The sequence below is a fragment of the Dendropsophus ebraccatus genome, chromosome 13 (assembly GCF_027789765.1).
Source record: "Dendropsophus ebraccatus isolate aDenEbr1 chromosome 13, aDenEbr1.pat, whole genome shotgun sequence".
Classification (NCBI taxonomy): domain Eukaryota; kingdom Metazoa; phylum Chordata; class Amphibia; order Anura; family Hylidae; genus Dendropsophus; species Dendropsophus ebraccatus.
In genome coordinates, this window is record NC_091466.1 from 44,185,404 (window position 1) to 44,212,503 (window position 27,100).

At 41.8% G+C, this 27,100-nt stretch overlaps 1 protein-coding gene across 2 annotated transcripts in view; it reads left to right on the forward strand.

Moving 5' to 3' along the window:
- The window catches only part of KCNH5 (potassium voltage-gated channel subfamily H member 5), a 189,264-nt gene extending 167,592 nt beyond the window's left edge, over window positions 1-21,672 (forward strand). Inside the window, exons 10-12 of one of the 2 annotated variants that reach the window (XM_069949842.1) lie at window positions 7,816-8,012; window positions 20,737-21,005; window positions 21,054-21,672. In XM_069949842.1, the coding sequence (XP_069805943.1) occupies window positions 7,816-8,012; window positions 20,737-21,005; window positions 21,054-21,672 (1,085 nt within the window). Of the gene's footprint in view, window positions 1-7,815; window positions 8,013-20,736 lie in introns of both variants that reach the window. The other variant, XM_069949841.1, reaches the window with a different exon arrangement.
- The last annotated feature ends 5,428 nt before the right edge of the window (window positions 21,673-27,100 follow it).

Genomic DNA, 27,100 nt, shown 5'->3' on the forward strand with positions numbered 1-27,100 from the left:
CATTAGTCCTGCATTGTTGACCACATATATAGGGAAAGATTATCGTTTAAATTTAAAAACGCTATAACGTTTCTTTGCATGATAATCGCCTGGGAAAATAGGGCTTTACAACTTATAATCTATACACATAAATGCTGTTGGTTGTAAATACCTTTAATTCAGCAAAGAAAAGACTGAACATAGGTCACCTTATTACAGCAATTACCCTGCACATAAATCCCTCACAAAGTTTATTTTTTCATTAAATGAGAAGTCCAGCCATACCAAACTTTTGTCTGGTGGCCGGGGAGACAATGACCATCATCGATTTCTTACCTCTCCTCGTGCCCGCATTGAGCTGCCTGACTAATCTTGGGGCCCTGCCAGTATACGTTCCCCCCCGAGTGGTGACATCATCACAACTTAAATGCCCGTCCTGGCTGAAGGACTGGCCGCTTAGCCAATCGGTGGAGTACAGTGGCGTCCCACCCCAGTCAATGCAAAAGGACGCTGGTTGACCTCAGGGAGATAAACCAAAACACAGCAGAGACACCATCACGTGTCTCAACGTCAGTGTATTCTAGAACATTGCCCCCTGTTCTAGAATACACTGACGTTGAGACACGTGATGGTGTCTCTGCGGTGTTTTGGTTGATCTCCCTGAGGTCAACCAGCGTCCTTTTGCATGCACTTACTAGTCATTGCTCTCACTAGCCAGAAACCTACTCCACACTGATGAGGGGCAAAAACCCCGAAACAGCTGTCTGTGGATGGATACCTTGCTGAGGTGGTTTCCTTGACTGGAGAACACCTTTGGCTTGGCTGTTCCTTCCCGAAGGGAAGGTCTGGCTAGCTCACTGACGTCGAGACATGTGATGGTGTCTCTGCAGTGTTCTTTTGCATATTCCACCCCAGTCAATGACTGGCTGAGCGGGCTGTCAGCCAGGTCGTAATGTCAGCTAAGCGGGGCGGGAGCCCGGCGGGGGTCCCAGAGCTACGAATCATCGCTGGAGAGGCACGGGAAGAGGTGAGTTAGCATCGTTTATTATGTTTCCCTGTGCCCCTGCTGTTTGGAATAAAATACTTGTGGCCGGACTTCTCCTTTAAAGTCTTCCCCATGGGCTGCTCCTCAGTCTATTACAGAAAATGATAAGACATGGAACCAATGGCTGCTCACTTTGCCATAGTTCTCAGCAGTATCCATGTCCAGTTGGTTGCTGATGTACACCTGTCATGACCCCAATGTCGGAGCACCATTTACTCTATGGTTAGATCTGCCCCGGTAACACATGTATCCACACTACCTGTAGATTTCAATAATTTCTAGCAAACTTGTAAATAGCTGAGACATAACTAATAGAACAATCAAAATTTTGGAAGATTTGGTAATGAGTGTTAATCCGGTTCAGTAAGGAGCAAACAGTGCAGATCATTATTCTTCATAGATTTGGGGAGTCGCTGAAGCAAATTGTGCAGCAGAGAATAGGACTGTCTGGATGACTGATGTGTAGATATTCCTTCAAGCCTCGCTGCACCACAACATGTTGTATTTCTCACTTTAATATAAACTTGTTTTTTTATTTTTATTTTTTTGGCTGTTTGCCCCTTAAATTAATAGGATTCCCAAACATAAGATGAAGTGTTTGATATTTGAGTGAGCGGCACACATTTATCTAATAAACATAATTATGTCAGCGGTTGATATATTGGGCCCCTGCTTGGTGTGGGCTTGAAGACATGAATGATAGACTAAGCCGTACGAGGCAATTTGTTACTAATGACACGGGCTATGGGGGTCCAATGTAATGTCCTTTTTAAATAAATGTTGCAGAACGCCAAGCTTTTTAGGGTTCTTAAGAATGAATCCTTGGTTATTTATAGACATGACGTAAGTAGTAAGCTTGCCTTTATAGCAAATCTGTTTAATAAAAGGGGCTGTACCGGATTGGAACAGCAGTTTGTTTTGTTTTTGTTTAAATAGCACCACCCTGGTCCATAGCCTGTGTTTGGTATTGCAGCTTAGCCCTTTTACTTCAATATCAGACAATTAACATTGGCTAAAGTAGAAGAGTAGAAAATCTCTCCTGACTCTTAAGAACTTCAATTGGGTGGGACTTGTCCTAGTAATAGAACAGTGGCTAGGCTTTCTTTAACCTGGTTAAAGGGTCACTTTGTTTCCCTAAGCCTGTATTCAAATACTCTGGGGGAAGGTGTGAGATTGAAATTTCCAGTGAGGGGTTTTGTCAATCTGTAAGTGATGGCATTGCTGCCAGAGGAGGTAGGAGGAGACATCCATCTTAAGGGTATGTGCACACTATGGAAAAGAGGCGGAATTTATAGCGGATTCTGCATCTACTCCGGCCCCACCTCACCTCTAGCCCCCCCCCCCACCACCACCACCACCAGGCTAAACAAAGCCATGGGTTATAGGGTGGCTGGATCATGGCAATAATATTTTGGTAAATATAGGAGATGCTGTGTTGCCCAAGAGGATGGAAAGGATAGTGCTAGTCATATGAATAGTAATAATTACAGGCTCTGTTATAGAGTTGGCACCGGAGGCTTCGCTTCTTGCCTGTAGTTGTAAGTTTTCTGTCAAAGTGCCAAATCTCCATATCTAAAAGCTGTCTTACGCGAAGACATTGACAAATGTTGTGGCTGGGGCGGCATATGCTGAGCATAATCAGATTTTAAGTTTACAGTCTGAAAGTGAATAACACCATTATAAAAAGAGCTCTTCAGCTGTTATGTAGCCGGGAAGACTTTCTGATTATTTATGTTTCATTTAACTAACCACTGTCCCCTGCTGCCTCTTCTCCCTGCAATCTGCCTCCCGCTGAACTAGGCTCCTTATCTCTCTGCAGCTCAAACAGCGCTAAAATGTCCTCCGATATAAATGCATCATCACTGGATTGTGCAGCGCCCAATCTGAGGGACACAAAATTGAGTATACAATCACAGTATTAGAACAGTGTAACAAATAGCTTAAATAATATTCAGATGTAGCAGAACTGAAATTGTCATGGAGATGCAAAAAAAAACAATTGCATTGGTAAAAACAACATTAAATATCTCATATTATAGACTCAGCTCTGCTAAATTTGGAGACTATTCGCATCTATACATGTTGTCCACCTAAATTATTGGAGTGTAGGAATAAGCTTGACTGCCAAGACTTCTTGACTTCTTTTAGCTCAGAAGCTTAAAGCAAATGTACATTTGCTTTAAGATGAATAAATGAGAAGAAGAAGTGTAGTCACTTGAAGCCACGATACTGCGACAGATGAAGTATTGTACTCTGGTTTTATGCTGATAGCGGTATAAGACACAAGCAGTTGACATTCGGTTCTCCTATGGTACACCTCTTACTGCACCAATGCCATTCTTTGGTACTGTATCCTAAAGACCGAGGTCAACTGGGCATAGGAGGGGCTCAGCTGGTCAAGTATAGGATGTAGCACAAGTGGGCTGACAAAGCTGATGTAAGCAAATGGGCTCAAAACACACAGGTTATAGGTTTACAGATTAATAGGTTCACAGCCAAAGGTTTAGCTTAAAGCTTCAAGACCCCAGTACAAAGTCTGAAATAGGACCCACACCTGTCATATGCCATTGTAATACCTGAAGGTGTCATGGCAAAGTGGGCTGTGGACTTTCTCCAGTAGCATTGTTTTAGGTGTCTTTCTCCATTTTGGTAGTATTTACTGTGTCAGGGCAGAATAAAGATGTTTTCTAGGACCCACACGATAGGCCATCAATGTCTGATCAGAACATACATAAAGAAATAGATTCCTTCTGTACAGATGGTGCCAGGCTACTACAGTGGAGCTTTCATTTACTTTAGTGGGAGCTGAGCTGCAGTAACTCAGTATGACCATAACACAATGAATGGAGCCATCTGTCATTATGTGTATGTGTGAATAGCTGATTGGCAGGGGTGGTCGGGTCAGTTTGGGTTGTATGTGTAAATACCTTTGTACGCTAATTAATTTTGTATTTTTCATACATCTATATGTACACCTTAAGGCTATGTTCACACAATGTTGCCCATTATTAACGGTAAATAATGGCCATTATTAACGGTAATGTTCATTAATAGAGATGAGCGAACCGGGTGAGATGAGTCGATCCGAACCCGAACGTTCGGTATTTGATTAGCTGGGGCTGCTGAACTTGGATAAAGCTCTAAGATTGTCTGGAAAACATGGATACAGCCAATGACTATATCCATGATTTCCACATAGCCTTAGGGCTTTATCCAAGTTCAGTAGCCACCGCTAATCAAATGCCGAAAGTTCGGGTTCAGATCGACTCGAGTATGCGCGAGGTTCGCTCATCTCTATTCATTTATTATTTACACATATTTTTACATTGCGTGTACATTGCCTTAGCATGTATAGTACATGCACACATCTACTACTTTTAAACACATAGAAAGAACCTAGGGGCTATGCGAGTCATTGAATTGGAAACAACCACTGCAAATTATTTAGGCCATGTCCAGACTTGCTGGAAACAGTTTGCGCAATATTCCTTTTCTGTTCATACTGTTTTCTAAACAGTTTCCAGTTGTCCAATAGTTTAAAAACCGTATTCTGGAAACAAGTTTATAGGTTGTTTAGCATCTAAACCTGGCAAATGAGCTAGACAACCTTAGTAAGAAGGATGTGGCCAGGCAAAGCTTTGTGCTCCCTAAGGAATTGGATGTGGAGCGCCTTCAACTCCTTGTCAATCTCATCCTGGCTGTGATTTCCTTCAAAGTATTGTGCCACTTTTTTTTTTATTTGGAAAAAACAAACAAACAAAAAAAAAACATCACTGATTAGATAAAAATACAACAGAAGTGCTTAAACAGCACAGTGTCCAGAGAGGAGAACAAGTCCCAGACTTTGTTGTTAAACATTTTCAAGCATGCTAACTTTGTTGCTTATTATCCATCTAGATTGAAAACATAAAACATTGTTTCTTTCTGCAAAAACATCAAATAGAGTTTGTAAACTGCTGTTTCCTAACAATGTACAAACAATTTTAAAAATCCCCCCCAAAAAACCAAAACATCAGAAACACAAAAGGCTAATTTCAAACATGTTACATGTTTGTGAATCAAGCTCAGTACATGTGTCCATATAAAGAGCATAATGAAGAATAGTCTATAGTTATAAAGAGTCAAATTTACTGGCGTAGAAAAGATACCATAATCGAGCACAGGTTTGCTATCAAGCCGAATTTCAGTGCACAAATACTTTAACGTAGCAAAGTCAAAGTAGTTAATGAATGTTTACTACAGATATATGACAATAAAACTTTTTTTACCTTATTTGTGCAGTAAGCTTTGTTCTGTTATAACATCTACTTAGTGAATATGGTTCTGTTACCCTAGGTAGATGTTGTAACCGAACAAAGCTTACTGCACAAAAAAAGGTAAAAAAAACAAGCTCACCGAGTAGATATTCTAACAGAACCAAGCTTTTTGCACAGATAGGGTAACAGAACCAAACTTACCGTGCAGTGCAGATACAACACTGTTTTCACATCTATCCAGATTACAGAGCTGTATTATATTACAACAATATGATGAATCTTTGGCTGTTTGGTTGTACTTTGCTGCAGTAAGCACTGCAGTGTAACTGGAGGCTTTTGTGTGAAGAAAAGGCGATGAGAAGCCTTCGAAAGAATTAGGACATGGATAATAAGCAAAGGAGTTATTGGCCAACAGTTCTTGATTGCAGAACTCTATTCTCCCCACACTCCAGAGGTGAATAAGGAATAACAAAAGTATACAGAAAGATGTATCTAGCTCACCTTGAGTGACAACCGGTGCACAGGTCCATATTTTTCCAAGTGTGCTTTAACACCTAGGAGATATGAAACTCAATCCAACACTCAGAAAAAATTGATTTATTCAGTTCATTAAAAGCAAAAAAACAAACAAACAAACAAACAAACAAAAAAAAAACACCACACTAATATGCTACATATACTATGTGATCCATATGCATTTTAGGTGCATGTACAGTATGTCCTTATCATAGACACCACCCATTTACCTGAAAAGCTAATGGAGTCAAAGTGACTGTGTCATCAGAAAATGGCTTCTTTTTTATATAATGTTTTTATGTTAAACATACTTTTTAAGATTTTTTTGTGACATGTTTTTTAATTTTTCCATTTTTTTTAATCTATAGTATAAAATAATCCTGAAATCTTGCAGTCACTGGGGTTAAAGATAAGACTTCCTGTTGTTTCTGTAGTGATAAGAGGAGGCTGCTGTAAAGGAATCTGTACAGTATTGCAGCTACATGTGACACCAGTAGATAGATTGCACCAAAACAAGACAATAGCAGCTCCCTGTGGAATGACCTCTTTAAAGGTCACATAGTCTGGCCAGTAATGCTTCACATTCATCTCAAGAGGACAGACACTGACTACTGCAGTCTATGTCTATGAGTCTTGCAGTAAAGCATGCCAATGAATGCTGTTAAAAACAGCCCAGGCAATATGGCAGCCCCCATAACAATGTACAAAAAGTGAAATAAAAAAATGACAGTCAGATTTGAATAAAAGAACAATTTTTAGTATCTGATTCTAATCAGTAAAATAAAATTAAGGTGATACATTCCCTTTAAGGTAGACTTGATAGTTAGATTTCCCTATGACAAATTAAAGATCCAGATGAATCCATGCACGCTGTTTCAGTATAAAACCTGATGACATTTATGTTTCCATCTCTTCTGCAGAAGCCGAGCTGCAGTTAGCTAAACACTTCTAGAGCCAATATAAATGACAAAATTACATGTTTGAGAAAGGATCCAATTTAGAAAACTCTTCAATCCAAGAGCTGCTTGTCTGTAAATATACATAATAAATTACTCTTCCGCTATGTGAATTTCAGTAAAAATAAACAGTTTATTTCCTAATTTTGATCCTCATCGACAAACATCATTGAGATTGGCCACGTGCATGTACAGATTGATTTCCCAGGTGCTCCAAATGCAGATATGACAAAAAAGAATTGGTCATCTAAATGTTCCATTAGTTCTTTGTAACCATTTGCAGGTGCCCACAAGACCAGCGGCAAAATATATAGAACCACCTTAGCTCAATCATCATAAGTTGTGGTCATCCACCCACCTGTTCATGGGTATTACAAATAAGCTGTAATGAAGAAACTTAGGAGGCGTTCAGACTACGGAATCCGTGGGGAGATCATCCCACGGATTCCGCCTCTTGCTCCCACTCGCATCTCCGCCCGTCCCATAGACTCTATGCTGGGGCAAATTCTGCAGTCTGCTCAAAGAATTGGCATGTCAAATCTCTGGGTGGACGACAGAATGCACCTGACCGTAGAATGGAGTCTGTGGGATGGGCGAGATATGAGCGGGATCGCGCGGTGGAATGCGCAGGGACTTCATGTGGATTTCATAGTCTGAATGCGCCCTAAGGTGCAATACCACATTTTTGGACATAGGTTTATGCACATCGCATCTCTTGCCCTTGGGGCAACCATGTAATACTTGGGGGGCCATATACTACTAATTTTCTCCGGCTGTGCCACTAAAAGGCTGTGTTTCACAATCTGTAGCCTTCCTATTCTTAGCATGATGGCAATGATATTTTTGCAACTGCTATAGGGCCATAGTTTGCCAACATAACTATATCTCACCATGAAGGGGGCAGTCTCAAAAAATATGCTAGATGGCAACGAGCAATTTCTAAGATTTGATACCGTATCGCCATTGATGAAATATAAACTCCCTTTTTTTTTTTAATCTTTGACAGGGTTACACAGCCACAGAATTGATATATTCCTCTTGTAACACCTTAATGTTTTCACAGGAAAGGGGGATGTCTTTGGAGATGTGTTCTGGAAAGAGACCACTCTTGCTCATGCCTGCGCCAATGTCAGAGCGTTAACCTACTGCGATTTACATATCATCAAGAGGGAAGCATTACTGAAAGTCCTGGATTTTTACACGGCCTTCGCCAATTCATTCTCCAGGAACCTTACATTGACCTGTAACCTGAGGAAAAGGGTAAGGTGCTGTCTAATGTATATGTGTGTCTGGATTTCTACTCTGTGTCCTGTTCACTATATTAGTCACATTTATAAAAATAAGTTACATTTTAGATGTACTGAGTCATATTAGCCTGGTTATTACTTGGGTTTCTGGGCATTTTACATCGATAGCTTATGCCCAGGATAGGCTATAAATGACTGATTATTAGGGTGCTGACAACCTGCACCCGAACAACTAGTTGTTTCACAGAACCATGGTTCAAGCACATACATAATTAACAAGGCCGAAAGCAGACAGCTCAGTTCCTTGTGTAGTGGTAGTGCCAGGTTACTGTAGCTCAGCTTATATAGAAGCGATTGGGAGCTCCTGGCACCACTACTACACAATAAATGGATCCATCTGCGTTCATCCTGGTTCATTGTGTATATGCTGGCTGCCAAAGAGCTGATCAGTGGGGATGCACCCTGCTGATCAGACATTGATGGCCTATCCAGAGGCCATCTTTATTAAACCAATAGGTAAGAGACAGTATCCTTATGATCCTTCTTTTCCATGACATTATCTGTCAGGGGTGAGTAGAAAGGCCACAATACACAATGATGTGTAATGTGTACAGGGCCCTTAAAGGTTTTTTTTTTTTTTTTTTTTTTTTTGGGGGGGGGGGGGGGGGAATCCTTCAAGATTGGCTGTTCCAAAGTAGCATACTTAAAGGATACCTCTCACTTCACAACCACGACAGGATACTCCAATAAAATCTTGCAAGTAGATGGTCCTCTTCTGATATGAGCCATTGCAAGAGGTATCCTTTAAAAGGGCTGAAAAAAGATAAATCCAATTCAGCCTAAGGGACTATTCACACTATGAAATCGGCGCATAGACTTGGCGCCGAATCCTGCCTTCTGTAAGTTTGAATGGGAGGGCTTGTGTGCCTCAGCTCTCTGCCCCTCTCCACTCAAAGAATTGACATGTGGAGGTGAGCCCTCCCATTAAAACTGCTAGAAGGCAGGATTCAGTGCCAAGTCCACGTGTGTGTGTGTGTGTGGGGGGGGGGGGGGATCAACACAGAATCTCGGCGTCAATTCCATAGTGTGAACTGGCCCTAAAGTCTGTTGAGTTCAGAGTCCATCTTTAGTAGGACTGTCCGATAAACAAGTTGGAAATATAGCAGTTCCAACCACAGTGCCCCCTTCATAGTGCCAGTAACAGTACCCTACTGCTGTTGCCTTATGAATGACCAGAAGGGTAATTAAAGCTCCTGGCACCCCAAGCAAATTTTGTAAAATCTCTGACAGTGCCCCCAGTTCATTTATAATACCGATTTTCTCTTCTGGGACGAGGAAACCAGTTGGACTCCTCTTTTGCTCTACGAGCACCCTGTACTCCTAAAGCTATTCCCTTGTGAATGACCCCTGCTGCATGAAGGATTCGATATGCTAATTAGAATATATACATGACTTTTTCCTACTTATTGTATTTGTTCTTAGCGCTTTAGGCTTTTGTAGGTTGGAATTCTGTCTGAACTTAGCCATGCAAGACGTCAATTTCATTTAGCCGAAATCCCAAGGCAGTACAACAGTTTTAGTTGAAAACTCTGACTATATGCAGTAAATCAATCTTTCACTTTCCTCATTTCAGTGTGTTTGAAGCTGATTAAAATCTTAAAACCAGCATTTTCTTTGGCTTGGGAATAGGATCATTACATTAGCTTGGAGGGAAGAGGAAGTGGGAAGTGGGTTTAATTAATTCTCAGTTGCTGCAGTAGATTCAAATAATTGGTTTGAATCTGGAAAAATATATATGCATGCACCATAGTGGAGGCATTGCTGGATGAGTTATTCTATTTCCTTTCTGGTTAAACAGTGGACAATCATTTGGCATAACAATTGCTCCCAGACTATAATGTGACCACAGGATGTACTGCTTCCCAGACCCCCAGCAATCGGCTAAAATGTATGGAAGAATCCAGTATCAAGCATTCAGTTGTCCTACACTGCAGGATAAATGAGGCATTACACAGTTCTCAAGTAAATCAATGGCAGTCAATATAAAGCACAGATGTACAGAGATCTCCTAAATGAAAGTCACAGCTAGTGTTACTAAACCTTGGCTGCCCACTGTTCCTTCAGACTTAGAAGACACAGGACTAAGGGTCCTATTCCACAGGCCAAGCAGGGCCCGATAAACTATGCAAACAAGCGCCGATCTACCGAATCGGCCGATTATCCCTCCGTGGAACAGGCCCCTAAGAAGCTACTTCACCCTTGCCTGAAGGATCTACTCTTTAACCTTTTGTGGCTTTTGTGTGGAAGTACCAACATCATCTGTACTCTGTAGGGTTAAGCTGCACAAGGACCCTTTAGTTTTCACCTGGTAATTGTAAAACCCTTTGGGCAGGATCGGTAGCTGTCTAGTCACTCAGACCTGTATCCTACGATAGGAAACTGCAGCTCAACCACAGTGTGAACTACAAATTTAAGGAATGGCACCCACCAGGAATCAACAAGTGTGCATAACATCGTTCAGAGCAAAGTTCACACATTCACTAACCAGTCACCATCTGCAAGTGCCTTAAAAGGGTTATCCAACTAAGAGCTAAAAATGAAATGCTAGCTAGTCTTACTCACCAATTCTCCTGAGCTGCCATTCCTGAGTTACAAACTAAATTTCCCATCATGCATCCCCCTAATTGGTCTGTGTGCGTCCTCACCCCCTTAGCTTTCTTTCCTGCCCACTGCTGTCATTATTATTGCACAGTAAAAACAGGAGTGTTTTTTCACCGATTTTGCATCACAACACCCCAATATGTATTCCATACTAGCTGATGTAGCAGAGCTGACACGCACATAGTGTAGCTATGTGCTGCACAACTAGCATCTGTTTACCGGGGGTGGAGGGTGTAGTGTAGGTTTAGATCTCTGCTTATTGACTGTGAATATATACATCTATAACGTTTAAAATATACAGAGCTGTGACCCAAAAGCAGGTAGATAAGCCTGCATTTACTGTACCCACAGTCTGACCCCCCCAAACCACTTGCACCTTCTGATAGCTGCCTTTAATCCAAGATCTGTCCTGGGGTCCGTTCGGCAGGTGATGCAGTTATTGTCCTAGAAACAACTTTTAATCCGGCAGCGCTGTGTCTAACGGCCGGGGCTTACATTTGTATATGCTTTAGGCTCCCACCACCTCTTCTTCCCTCCTCAGCATTAGGAATGATCCAGGAACATTTACTGCTGTTTCAGCTTTGCACAGGTGTCTTAACGATCCAGCCCATGTTCATTATGCACACAGAAGGGGAATAGGAAGCAATTTGCCTGGAGCATTCCTAACCATGAGGAGGGTGGGGAGGAAGGACGGAGAGGGTGTGCCAGCCTAATGCATATACAAATGTAAGCCCCGGCCATTAGACACAGCACTGTAGGATTAAAAGTCGTTTTTAAAACAATAACTGCATCACCTGCTGAACGGACCCCAGGACAGATCTTGGATTAAAAGCAGCTATCCGAAGGTACAAATGGTTTTGGGGGGGTCAGATTGTGGGTACAGAGTCACTTTAAAGCTTTTGTACCTCCATGCTTTGGAAGAAGTTGAATGGTTCAGTATGCAATTTCTTGACTCCTGGCGTCTTGGCTTCATCTGCACTTCACTGACCAACTGCCATTAGCCAAGATACTGTACCAAAGTGTGATCCAGGGGAACCTCCAAATCTCCATCATCACTGATGGGATTCAACCCATGAGACCCAAAAGCCTTAATGTGATAGGTCACACAACAACACCAGCACAACATCGCCAGCTATTCCATCAGCTCATGTACTCCTCGGGGTTGCTGCATTTATATGTAATGAAAGAGCAATGAAGTGAGTGAGTATCTGGACTTGGTTTTCAATCTCTCCCTGTAAAACATAAATCCAGTGGGAGCATACATTTCTATAGCATATTCAAAGGGTTGTTAGTAGAAATGAGCAAACCGTGTCGAGGTTCGGGTTCGTACGAACCTGAATTATCGGCATTTGAATAGCGCTAGCTTTCCATTCCATGGGGAAAGTGGAGACCGCCCGAGTCCCACTTGTAAAACAGGGAGACAGGCTATGACCTAGGCTGTATTCCTGTTTTCCAGGATGGACTTGGGCTGTCCCCACCTTCTCCATGGAACGGGAAGACAGCCGGATTTAAATGGCGATGGTTCATGTTCGTACAAACCCAAACTTCAGCACGGTTCGCTCAACTCTAGTTGTCGGGATAAGACAAACATGTCGACACATCCTACTATGGAAATTCTTATTTAAAAGAGAACCCTCAATCAACATCGTATTCCTCTATTCGCTATAGGGAAGAACCACTGCAAAGAGTGCCTGTCCCTCTTGAAGACCCAGCACAATTATGTATTACACATTTAGGGCCGTTCACACAAGAGCAAGAACGTCGGAATTCCGACAATTCCACAGCGGAATGCCACCAGCCTCCGTGTCATAATGACACTCTATGGGAAGCGGGCGCTGCATCTCTCAGGGTCTCTCCGCGCTGAAGAATAACCATGTTCATTCTTCAGCGCCCGATCCTCCTATAGAGTGTCATTATGACACGGAGGCTGGTGGTATTCCGCTGCGGACAATTCTGCTGCGGAATTCTACTGTTCTTGCTGTCTGTGAACGGGCCCTTAGCCCACTGATTTTAAAACAACAGCTGTTGTTTTAAAATAACTAAAATTATTTTCCATTAAATGACAACCATACACTAAATTTCAACAGTGTGTTAACATAGTCTTTCTGTGTTTTCAATCCACTCCTGGTTTTGGTTGCTAAATACTAAGCAAAAATACAGTATGTGAATGTAGCCATATAGTATATGTTGTCCAATATAGCTTTCCCTTACCAGAGGCAAAGATTCACTTGCTGTCCTAGTGCTATGTATAGATTCCAGAGCCAAGACAAAGTGTTATTTGGCACTTCTCCTGCCAGCCTCCCCATAAACTTGTCCACATAATTTCTTGATCTCACTCTTTGATCCTTAAGTCCCACAATGAAATTCTAAAATATTCATTCTTATATTCTCAGTCCAAACAATGGTAGCAACCTTGGTACACACTCACCTATGAGCGTATAGACTGAGAGAACATAAGAGGTTAGCAGGCAGCTCGGGAGTCAGAGCCGGCCATGGAAACCCACCAGTAGGATGATTACATAGCTGCCAAAGCTTTTTGTTGAAACATCTGTCAGCTTTGGCAGAAATCTCATGAGATTTTCAGCAACAGCCGCTATAAAGCACAATTATGGAAAGACTGCAGATTCCAGCAGAGAGAGAACCAGAACCTTCTCCACTAAACTTGAGCTCTGCTTCATCTTTTATTATGTTAGAATCAGTCACAATGGTGTGTCTGTGCATTGCCAACGTGAAGAATTGCTGTGATTGGTATCATAAATATATGGCCTTTGGTGCAGTCACTTTGCACATTGGTATATACGTCGTATGTATTGGAGAGATGGGCGTGAGTGTTTTGGGCAACTTTTCTCACTGCAGTGGTCAACTAAAGTGGGCCAAATTATCATTCGCTCACAGGGTATTAAAACACCCTGATCTCTCATGTCTGCCCTAACAGTGCTTCGTCTTAGATGAGCAACACTTTTGCTTTTGTTTTAACATGCAGGAAACACCTGCTATACCAATAGTTGGATGAGGCAACTTACAGCTATACCTAGCGATCATCTAAACCTTTTTTGTGTGTTTAGTTGAGACCAAGGGTGGGGAAATTACAAAATGGATGTTACAAGGGACAGGGTAGATAAGTATATTATTTTCATGATAGTCTAAGGCTGGAAATTGCCCACGATCTCCAGTCTCTCAGAAATTACCTAAAAATGGAGCAAGAGAATATTCTACTTCACTATCAGCTCCAGTTATCCAGTATAGGCCAATATAGAAAATCTCTATGGGGAAGATTTATCAAACTGGTGTAAAGTAGAATTGTCTTAGTTGCCCCTAGCAACCAATCAGATTCCACCTTTAATTTTTTTTAAAGAATCTGTGAGGAAGGAAAGGTGGAATCTGATTGGTTGCTAGGGGCAACTAAGACAATTCTACTTTAGGGTACACAACACAACTTATCTGCAGCAGATTTCTCGCTGCAAAATCCGCTGCGTATACTTGCCCATTCACTTCAATAGTCATCCTGCTGTGAGTATGTCAAATTCAGCGCCATTAACCTCGGGAACATACTGTACCAGGTCCCTGCTCTGGCTTGCTTCGAGGGCTCCTGAAGACTCTTACACCAGTTTGATAAATCTCCCCCTATGGCTTTTAGAAAGTCACAGGGGTGTTGTCACGGCCGCGGCGGCGTCCCGTGTTCCGGGCTGCCGCCGCGACCTCCTCCTCCTGCCCCATGCTGCCGCCGGGGTCCTTGTGCAGGGCCCCTGGGGGCGCCTCACCTCTCCTCCGCTCCTGTCTCTCACTGTGCCGGCCGGCGTGCGCGTCCCCGCCTCCTAGGGCGCGCGCGCGCCGGCTGTCTCAGATTTAAAGGGGCAGTGCGCTCCTAATTGGTCCATGTGTCAATCACTCCCTATAAATTCCAGCCCTGCCCCACTACAGGTGTTGGAGCCTCTACATGCTTCCCATAGCGTTTTGCCCAGCTCCCTGTTGTTCCTGACCTTAGTCCTTGTCCCTTGTTCCTGTCTTCAGTCCTTGTCCCTAGTCCTTGCCCGCTGCCTTCCCATTGTTCCTGAGTCCTGTCCGCCACCTGCGAGCACGTCTACAGTCCTCTGCCTGCACTATCTCCTGCCTACTGCTCCTGCCACGCCTCGCCTGCCGTCGCTAGCAACCAAGCCAGGGGTAGCGACCTGGGGGTCGCCTGCCGCAGCAAGTCCATCCCGCCTTGCGGCGGGCTCTGGTGAAAACCAGCGGCCCCTTAGACTCCGCTCCCTGGTGAGGTTAGTGCCATCTCTGGTGACGGCCCAGTGGATCCAGGCGTTACAGGTGTCAATATCTCATGACCTATACCAGGGGTGGTAAACCTTCGGCACTCCAGCTGTTGCAGAACTACAATCTCCAATATGCCTAGACAGCTATGATATGGCTTTGCTTCCAAAATTGTTTGTGATAACTGGAATGCCATAGGTTTGCCACCACGAGGCTTATACTGTTGTTGTAATAAATTATTTTAATATTGGAACCCAATAGATGACATGTAATTAACCTGATTAGGTATTAAAAACCACCAACGATTATATTTTTCTGTTTCCCTAGAAACTAACTCATTTTCTGTCCTAGACCATCGGAGAAGTAATAGTTCTGTTCACACAGAAAAACAGGAGGAATTCTGCACCGAGCCACCACCATGGACTCCCCTGGGAATCCTGCCTGCCTCAGTGTTTTAGTGCGATGCTTCGCACACCTACACTCAAAGAATTTACATATTAAAGCTAATGTTTCACATGGATAGAATGGTGCTGGCCCAGGGAAGCCAGTACAGCGGTCCTTTTTTTGAACTGCAGCCCGGTTCCCGTGTACAGTGCCATTCTGTTCCTAGGTACCGGACGGGGGTGAAGCACTGGAGGTGGGGTGAGCCGGCCCGCCCCCTTTGGCGTGAAACCCCCTCCCCTCTGACGCAGCTCTATTGTGGATCAAAAAGAGGACTGCAGCACTGGCTTCCTCACCCCAGCGCTGTTCTACACATGTACTCATGGTACATTTACTTAAATTTTTTTGTGGGGAGCGGCAGATAGCATAGGCACACAAGGCATTGTATTGACACACTGAGGTAGGCGGGATTTTGAGTGTGTGGCGAGGGTTCCGTGTGGAATTCCACCTGGCCTACTCCAGGAATTACTATTAATCCATATCCAGGAATCCTGTCATTAAAGGGGTATTCCAAGTTTAAATAACTTGTCAATGACAGATGATGAGGGGTCCTACTGCTAAAACCCCAATTTGCAGCTCTAGGGATTTATTCGTCTTTTCCAGGCAGCGGAATTCAATGCCCAAGTCATGAGGTTCAGGTTCGGCTGAACTTACTGTAAAGTTCGCGTATCTCTAGTTATCATAAATCATTGCTGGTTGTCAGATTAGTTAATGACCTATGGTATAAAATAAAGAAATATTAAATAAAATAAACAGATCAGTCAGACCAAGTACTGTTTGCTGAATGGGTATGTCGTCATTGATGTTACATCATCCAATAATTAGCAAGTGGGGAATAATAAAGCTTAACACTCTTAGGGCATTCAGGGTCAAGATTTATTTGTAGGTAAAGCTTAAAAATATATTGCCACATTTTATGTAAAAACATAATTATTTTCTATACAAAACTATAGCAGCATGTGTCATACCTGCCAACAAGCCGAGTTGATGGCACATTTACAGTTGCCGTGGGTGGATTTTAAATTTAAAATGGGTCAAATGCTTGTACTTATGGGTGCAGAAGAGCTGTTTACAGACATGACCTACTTTATCATACATTTTATTTCAACAATGTTGCTAGTTAAGAAATCGCTATTTTCTATTACTAGAATAAATTAACTAAAGTGTTACTGAAGTAGCAGTTTATAAGTCACATCAGACAGATTTCGATTATCAAGGGGGCTGATAGAAGGAGGTGAGAGATGTTTTGTGCCATAAGTACCAGACACTATCTAGTCAGTAACCTCTTAGGGGGCTACTCCACAAAATATATCAGTGTTATCATCATGAGTTTGGTAGATGGGATCCCGGATCCCCAGAATTCTCAGTATTCTCAAGATCTCGACTCTCAAATTCTTATCGTCCACACATCTCTATGTGTAAACAAGAAATGTTTGGCCAATCGTTCGTGCAGCCCCACAGTAGTTGTTCTTTGTAAAGGAACAACAAAAGATGTATTCTGCATTGGGTTTTCTCAGCCAAGTAGCAAAACTTCAGCCAAATCTATTGACGTGCCTTTCTTGGATTTCTTCCGTAGATTGCACAATTGATGTTTCTAAACAATTGTTTGCAATAATGTTCCCATACACCAGAGAACCCATATCAAACATGGTATTGTCCATACTACAGAATAGGTGAGGAATTTCAAGCAGAATCTATGCTGTGGATGCTGCTTGGAGTTCCACCTGTCCCATTGATTCAATGCGATTCCGCTTGAAATTCCTCGTCTTTGCATTAGTGGCTGGGCCAATTCCACGTTAAGCCGAAACAATCGACATGTCAGTTCTTTCAGCAGAACGCGGAATCGGCCTGGCCATAGAATGGTGTCTATGGCACAGGCGGATATTCGCGCCGCCGTGAACGGGTACAAGCCACAGAATCCGCCAGAACTTCTCAGTGCAGATTCCATAGTGTGAACCTACCCTTATAGTTGAGAAAACCCAAGTATGCTCGAAGTTAGCTCAACTCTAATATCAATGGAAGGAAATGTCAGTGGCGCAAAGCTTCATTCCTTCTGTGGTGACACTTTAGAGGAATTTAAGCTAACCTTTCTAAAATAAATAAATAGGGATGATCCAGACAAAACAAAAGTTGCGAGTGATCATTATGCAGTACTGTTTTGCAATTCCACAGTGTCGGCACTAACGCTGGATGCAAAAATAGTTTCTAACTTCTATATGTAAATTATAACTATATCTTTCGCTAGAAGACCGAGAATAATATTAACATTTTAAAAAGATAAAGTTTTGTCATCTACGTAGCATTTCTACAACATCTATTTTCAAGGTAATAAAATGCAATTACCTGTAGTAAAAAATAAAGTGCGTAACTTCAAGATGCACAAGAAATACTTTAAACTATGAAGGCCTGTGGACCCAGGTGATAAATATTAAATGCAGGCAATTTACTGAGTTCTAAAATCAATGAATTTATCATTGCATACATAACGGCGCTATTGCGCTAGGTTGATGTCATATTAATGATGCTGTCGCAAGGTACGGCTATGTTGCATTATTTATCAGCCTATTAATTATTCACGTGTGCAGCACTCATAAACTGGGATATTAACGTTCTACTTAATTAGCCAAAACATGTTCGTCAGCAGCGTTCGCCGCGACAAAATAATTGTCTTGTTTTGCTATTTTAACTAAGGAACATGAGCAAGCGCCAGCCTTCTAGGAAAGAGAGGTGATTTCAGTTTTTTATTATTGAATTTGAATTATAAATATTTTTGATTGATTGATTTATTGATTGATTGGGTGATAGAACATATGGATAGACAGAAATACAGACAGATTGATAAATAGAGAGATAATATTGTCAGGGGATGTAGCATACAACATAAGCATTTCTAACTGTAACATTTACGCTAATCTTTGTTGATCCTTAATACCATCTTTATTGAGCTATTCTGATGAAAGGGACATTATTTAAAGGAACCCGATATCTGCTCAAGTGACACACATTATCTTGCAGGGAGGGGGATCTCTAAATAGAAGGCAGCAGCATGTGCCCTATATCTGATCACAAGATTAATTCATTCACACCTTCAAGGAAATTTAGCAAGACCGTGTGAAGACTAGATGCTGGTAAGGTGATGGGGTTACTGATGCCCATGCACATTGTCTTAAAAACTGTGCAAAGCTTAGACAGCTATACACATAGTGAGAGATTATCAACTTTATCAACCACGTTCTTGTGTATGCTAAAAAGTTTGTGTTTTGATTGTATTTTTTTTGTAATAGAAGTCAATAGAAAAATGGATCCAGACGGAAGCACGCAAATGCATCAGTTTTTTCTCCCCCCGTTAAACAGATCCGTTAAATGGACAGCAAAAATGCAGTGTGAATTCAGCCGAAACCACAAATTAAACCTTAGGATGGCCATGTAGCAATGCACTTCTCCCACCCAACTATGCCCTTGACTAGTCTATTTATACTGAGCTGAGCATATATAACCTTTTAGTTTTTAATTATATGTACTGTGTGGGTAATGATAACTAAAGATTTGTGATGCAGTTAAAGGTGATGCTCTGTATAGATGAAGAACCTCATAAGAATCATTTCTTCTTGTGTATTTATAGAATGTTCTCAGCATCGAATCATGAAATTGCCTACAGTATGTGCAGATAATGTAGATAGATAGATCTCTCCAAACGACACCCATGATAATGTGAAAAAAAGGACCTTCCAAATGACTTTTTAAAATGATGCCGAGAAAAGGTTCCTGTCCCCCAATGGTTAAGATGTTAAAAGAAAAAAGGAGCCATTTGTTGAGCTCATTAGGGAGATAATGAACCGCAAAGTAAAACTTTAATAATATAATGATAGCATGTGCTGCTGGTAATTGAGCAGCTAATACTGGAGACTGTAACCCTTCCCTTACAACATTTGTAGGCCTTAAAATATTAGGTTGAACATAAACCATTTATAAAATTATTCCCACCTACTTCAAGGGGTTTTCCGAGTTATTTTAACATATATCTAATAGGCTTGTCTTGATATATAACTTATATATGCCATTGGCTTCTATAGCCAATTCTGGCTCTTTCTGTTGTCTTCTCCATTATTTATATGCGGCGGTGGCATCACCAACCCAGCCAGCCTCTATCCAAGTATTTGCTTTCACGGCCAGAAAATGGCTCTATGGAGGGCCCTCCCCGAACACAGGGCTTCACAGTGTTGCCCCGGTCCAGGGCGGGCCTCCACTGTCAGTGATTAGGTTGTTTCTCCCCGAAAACATAGCATCCCACTGACGTCCCAGTCCGGGACATGATCTTATGCCTATTTACTCTTATGTTGCCCCCTCTCTGGTGTATTCATCTACACTCCCCCCCTCCAGCGTACTCACCTATCCATCTGTTCTCCCACTGCAGGGCTGCTATACAGGGGAACAGTATTATTCCACTCATATGAGACTGCAGAGGCCAGGTAATGGACCTTTTAGACCAGCTTCAACCGAACACGCCCATTGTTTCCCCCACATGGGCTCTGTCATCCTAATACGCCATATGCAGCTAGCCATGTAGCAGTGTGCATACGAGTGATGTATAGAGATGAGTGGCGAGCCTTACAAAATTGGTTTAGAAAACTCAAGTTTGGGTGTTAGAGCAACCAGCAGTGAAAATATACAGTACCAGTGAATGTAAGCATATACTGTAGAGTATTGCCGCTTATCTTTGGAATGTTGTACAGGAGTCTCTGATCGTATAGCAATGTGCCTTTCTGCAAAGAGAACATTCACTGTGTGAAGAACTCCCAGCCTAGTGAATGGGATTAAGAGCCGTTTACTATGCTGTGTATCTCTCACCATTCAGTCTACAGGAGCAGGGACTCTTGTCTTTGTCAGGAGTCCCTGCTCCTGTACTGATTCCATAGAAGACAATCACAGTTGGTACTGCAAATCTAGTGACCGTAGCTAAGCTCCAGACACAGCCACATGGAACTCTTCTCCTTAATCCTACTGATCTTGGGGATCCTGATGGTCAGATCCCCAAGTAAAATAGATAAAGAACCCCTTTAGGTGATAACTGAACATAAGCAGTGGTGGAAATCCTATTGGTAATAAAATTGGAGATTTTTTTATTTTATTTACTATCTCTTTAAGGGTAATATGTTTTTTTTTTCTTGCTTGTCTTGAGATACGGGGCATGCTTCTCAAGCCTTAAGGAGAAAAGTATAATAAAAATAAGATTGTTTTTTCATCCAAATACTTATTTCAGTCTCCTGCCTCGGAGCAATGTATTTATACATAAAAACAAAGAAATTGCTGCGTATAAGGTTTCCTGACCATGCATGTCTTATTTTCCCCGGAGAACTCTAACTTTATTTATTTTTATTTTTTTTTAGATTGTATTTCGCAAAATCAGTGATGTTAAGAAGGAAGAGGAAGAGCGACAGCGGCAGAAGAACGAGGTGACCCTTACCATCCCTGTAGACCACCCCGTACGGAAGCTCTTTCAGAAATTCAAGCAACAGAAAGAGTTACGAAACCAAGGCTCGGCACACAGTGACCTGGAAAGAAACCAAATCCAAGTGGAGAATCGTTCCATGCACAATGGAGCTGTTATTACTGGCACCAGTGTTGTAACAGTGTCCCAGATAACACCCATACAGACGTCCCTTTCTTATGTCAGAACCAGCGAGTCATTGAAACAGAACAACAGGGATGTCATAGAACTAAAGCCAAATGGCAATAGTGACCCGAAATGTCTTAAAGTGACCAGTCCTATGCGCATGAAGAATGCAAATGCAAAGGGTTGGCTGAGATTAAAGAACAATATGCAGGCCCACGAAGAGAAGAAAGAAGATTGGAACAATGTGACAAAAGCAGAGTCCATGGGCTTGCTTTCTGATGACCCCAAATGTGCTGATCCAGAAAGTGGGGTGTCCAAAAATCCCTTGAGGAAAACAGACTCTTGTGACAGTGGTATTACAAAAAGTGACCTTCGTTTAGACAAAGCAGGAGAAACTCGTAGTCCACTTGAGCATAGTCCAATCCAAGCTGATGCAAAGCACCCTTTTTACCCTATCCCTGAACAGGCCTTACAGACCACGCTGCAAGAGGTTAAACACGAGCTCAAGGACGACATTCAGTCTCTAAGCTGTCGCATGACCGCCCTTGAACAGCAAGTGTCGGAAATCCTAAAACTATTGTCAGAAAAGAAAGAACCCCCAACACCCCCGAAAACACCCTCCAGCCCTCTCCAAATACCATGTCAGGATATTTTTAGTGTTTCAAGGCCGGTGACCCCGGATTCTGACAAAGATGAGATTCAAGTATAACATATACTGTACCTGTGTGTGTGAATGGGGTGTATGGGTGCATATATGCAGATGTAATGTAAGAATATATATGGATATATGCAGTCATACTTATCTAATCTCAACCTCTTCAGTGCACTGTTCCCTCCAAGTGGAGTGATCTGGAAATGACAGCGTTCCTTTAAGAACTTGATTCATTGCACTGAACAGTACCTCCAGGGTGGAGCTTCTAAATTTGACTCCAGTTTAACTCTTTCATTTCCAGAGTGTATAGCTTCGAGGTAACATTGCTTGTGTGTAACTTGAATTATCCTATAAATTTTATGATTTTTTTTTTTGGAAGTGTAAATATTGCATGTCCAGCTGGATTCTGGCCTGCCAAAGAAACAATCCTTAATATAGATATTGCTTGTAAAATATGCAGTTGACTGCATGCGTTCTTTTTGGTCATTTATAATCTTCATTACTTAGGTTATTTGTATTATAAAGGCAATGCTATATATATGGAGAGAGAGAGAGAAATATCAGGGTCCAATATGCCAATATTGCTAGAAGCTGTAGACCTCAGGCTTGTAATACGGGGCATCTTTCCTTAAAGCAGGGATGGGGAACCTTCGGCCCTCCAGCTGGTGCAAAACAGCAATTCCCATCATGCTTCGCTTTGGTTGTCCAGGCATGATGGTAATTGTAGTTTTGCAATAGTTGGAGGGCCAAATCCCTGCTTTAAAGCTTTCCAATAATAACATGAATAAAATAACAGTCCAGAGTGTAATAACATGTATACCCCAGGTGGTATATATGAGTTAATTCAGGTTTAATAGCAGTAATAAAAAGGTATAGAATGTATTTATTGGCACTTTTCCTTCAAGTACATCAATAAATCCTATTTATGTCATAGATGAATTACTTGTGCACATACAAAAGGTGTTGCTGAAGTATAAAACTATGCATAGACAGTAAATGCTCTCTTCACCACCAACAGGCTAAAAGAGGTATTACATCAATCTAAAAAGTATCTTTTTTACTAATAACTTATCAAATGATCCTTTATTTCTATAATATAAACACAGTATATCATCTGAAGTGCTATCTTCATATATTATGTAGGTAACACAGCTATTATTGCTGTCCATAGAGTCGGTCAATATCTAAATTATATTTATACATAACAATTTAGTAAAAATAGGAGCATTAACATATTAAAGTAATAATAATGAAAAACTATGCATTTTTGCTAATGGGATGAATAGTAGGAATAATTTCAGTTGCTATTTTTATGCTACAAATAGAGAAAATTTATATTTTAATAGACCTTCCTTCGTGTTCTTAGCCGTCATTATGGGATGTGTACAAATGCAGATGACACTGGAAAACATATTGCAAAGCTTAAAAAAAATTCTGGGTTGGTCATGAAAAATATTGCTTATGCAACAAGATTTTTATAATTGTTATTATTTTCTCCAAATGTCATTTGTATAGTAGAATATAAAGAGAGACCCTCCCTCTCCAGCCATGGTGCCTGCTGTCGGCACTCCAGAACCAAATTGTAACCTTGCATATTACCTTGTGCTCTGCTATAATCATCAACAACAGGAAGGGGCAACATTTGTCCAAGTTTACAGACACCAAGGGGGGCCATCTTGGATCATGTTGCCACTCACCTACATGCAAGTGTGTACCCTCTCTACTCTTCTCATTTTGCTATTTATCACTTTGACAAGTGCATCCATGTAGCCCTCATGCACCCTTAGGCTGGGTTCACACTACGTATATTTCAGTCAGTATTGTGGTCCTCATATTGCAACCAAAACCAGGAGTGGATTGAAAACACAGAAAGGATCTGTCCACACAATGTTGAAATTGAGTGGATGGCCGCCATTTAATGGCAAATATTTTATGTTATTTTAAAACAACGGCTGTTATATTGAAATAATGGCCGTTATTTACTGTTATATGGCGGCCATCCACTCAATTTCAACATTGTGTGAACAGAGCCTTTCTGTGTTTTTAATCCACTCCAGGTTTTGGTTGCAATATGAGGACCACAATACTGACTGAAATATACATAGTGTGAACCCAGCCTTAAACTGATCCTTTTAGAGCAGGCGGTCAGAGCTATTGCAAAATTACAGTTCTCATTATGCCTGGACAGTCAAAGCTTTGTTTGTCCAGGCATGATAGGAGCTGGTGTGTCGCAGTTTGCTACCTGTGTCTTAGGCCAGGTTTACATTCACCTGTCAATTCGCCATTGATTTCAATGGAACAGTTTAAAGCATCCGGCATGTTAATATGTGGCATCAGTTTTCACAAAAGAAGGATGCCGGACCGCCGGATAGACGTGAACCCAGCCTTACATGGTTCATCTATTTCAATAGAGTGTACATCTTGAGAGGAAGTAGATATAATGTAAAGCACTATCTTCCAAATTGTTAGTAGTCTTATAAGTAATAGGATTCACAAGAGTGACTGGCAGAGCAGAGAGCCAATAACTGCTTGCTCTGTCAGTCCACTGTTTTTACCTATAAGGGCCCATTAGGAGCCCTTATGGTTAAATACATAAGTTCACCAGACTACCTTTTGCTTAACCCCTGGTGTACTGCAGTGTGTAAGTGACCCAAAGTTTCAATTCTTTTCTTCACATTTTCCTTTCCTACTTGATTGCAGCTGCAGAACAGAAGTCAGAGGTTATCAGTGCAGTGACTACTGCTTGTTAACCCATTTTTTCTAGCATGTAGGTAAACATTGGGTCACTTACTGTACACACTGCAGTACATAAGGGGTTAAGCAGAAGGACAAATGATCTTACCTTTTCCCCCAGGTCACCCTCCTGCACAGGCCCAACTGCCTACCCTGCCTGTATGGTAGCTACGCCACTGGTGGTCCAGGTCTGCTTCTATAGACCTACTGAGTTAGCAGATGCCCATGGATCTAGTACCATGTCCTATTTATGAGTAATAGAGGGGACACCGGGTGAAAGATCTGGCTTGTTCCATCCTGTGTGGCTCTGAACCATAACGTCCAGTTGATAATGCAAGCTGCAAACCAGCAGAACAGCGTCAAAACTATACGGACACACCAAAAATCCCTTCTCAGCTCAATATAATATTCTCATTTTAGGCTGTAAGCAAGTAATGTCATATATTACTATATTATACTGATATTTTATTGCAGGGTATGTTTTCAATATTATATAACCACCTTTTATTAAATATATGATATAACACAAGGAATGTACTGTATGTATGTTAGATGAGAGAATCTACCTGTACAGTGCTTACACAAGCTCTCTAGCTTTTGCAAAACTACTGTACAACTCTGTAGTTTTGCAACAGCGGAAAAGCGACAGGCTGGAGAATGTTGCATCAGTATATAAATCTTGCGTCAAGTTTGTTAGCTGGCCTTGTTTTTGTGTCATTGAATATCGACTACAGATGAAGCAGAGCTAGATGGGTTTGTTATTTAGGGGGACGGGGAGTAAAAATATAGTGTCTGTAAAGCCAAACATTTGTACCCGCTACTATAATTGTGAAATTACTACAGACTGCACATAGGATGGTGGAACCTGTCACTTTCCAGCAGTGAAAAAACCATAACTCCCAGCATGCCCTGACAGGTGGAGAGCCATGGTTGGGCACACTGCATTAGTTCAATGATGCTTCATTTGCAGCAGTTGCATGTGCTATGCATCTCGTCTGCTGGATGCTGCTTGATCACAAAGGGCAGAGGGTTGATAACTGATCAATATGGCCATGTAAACAAGTCATAAATACAGTGGTGTAGCTAGAATTCATGGGCCCTAAATGGCTAGAAACTGTTTGGGGCCCCATGAATCCTCTCAATGAATGGATGAACGAATGGCCTCTCACATAACCAGACGCAGTCAGGTGGCAACCCGTTCTCCCAGATAACACAGCACACAAGTGACGTCACTGACACGCTGGAGAGCTAGGAGAACGGAGCGCCGAAGAACTGCACCAGGGGTCATGTGAGTATGTGCATCGGGGTGGGGCTCTTGTGGCTGGAAGTGCAATGCTGCCTTCGGCCACAAGAGAGGCTGGCAAGGCTCCTTGTCAGTAAGTACTCTGAGTCATAGCAACTAAGGAGACAGACCAAATTTCGATGGGGTGGGGGCGTCCGGCCCCCCTGTCTTATGGGCCCCGTAGTATTTAAAAGGTTTGCCTCCATGGTAGCCACGCAACTGCATAAATGTATGTGTATTAAGTACAACCCCATGCCCAGTACAAAGCTACACAAGATAGGACAAGGGACACATTCGACAGGTTATTCACTGCAAGATCTAGTGCAAAAGAATGCAAAGAGCAGATGGATAGAATCTTGTGGGATGATTATTTGCATCCATCATGTCTCCTCTATAGTGCTGGGAAGAAAGATATACTAAGCATTTCTATGACTTTTTGGAATCATCTTTTCCCTTCAAATCAGGGTTCAACTCCTTTAAGAAGCTTAAGAATGTGTTTACTAAGCCAGATACTCCACAAAGGTTACCCATAGGTCATGTTCTAAGGCTTCTTAAAGAACCCCGATTTTGAGGGAAAGTTACCTTTAGTGGATGGCATTGGAGAAATGCTTTGTATATCCTCCCTCCCAGGATTCCCAGTCGATCTATGGTCTAGGAACAAGTAGATCTATGGTCTAGGAGTAGGAAAATTGACTTTTTACAGCTGCAGGATGGTTAATGCATGTAAAACTAGATAATCCGGGATATCACACAGCATTTTGCCAAGTGAGTACAGTATCTTAGCTCTGCTACATCTGTTGAATCTCTGTGTGTCAGATTAAAAATAAATTGAGCCTGATAAAGCATATGCTTTCTATGGTGGAATAGGTATGGAGATAGAAACTCCCCAAGGCGCAGATAGTATCCATATTTTTACTTCACTTTCCATGATATGTGTCAGCAGCTATAAATAGACAAGCAGATACTGTACATGAGTAATGAATGACTAACTTTACCTGTACTCCAAAGAATATTGGGGCATTCCCTCCAAATGCTACACGACATTATATAAGATTCCCATCATATCCCATCTCTGAATGTTTCAACAGAAAGACCCTATGTACTATGAGACTTTTAAGAAAGAATGTACTTAAAGGGGTTATCCAGCATTAGAGAAACATGACTGCCAGCTTCCAACTACAGCTTCATATCTGTCCTTAACTGCAATACTGCACACAGACTGAAGACAAAAGTGGCGCTGTTTCTGGAAGGAAGCAGTTATGTTTTTGGAATTCTGCATAACAAATTTAAATAGGCACAGTCACTTTATAAAAAAAAATTCACATATCTTCGAAGTGTGTCAAAAGTTTTAGCCGGTAGAGTCTGAAACCATCCCTCCTTCCCGCTCTTCTCATCATTAGGAATGCCCTTGGGTAGGATTTCTCCTAATCTGTTATCTGAACACTGCACATGTGCTGGATTGTTCAGACA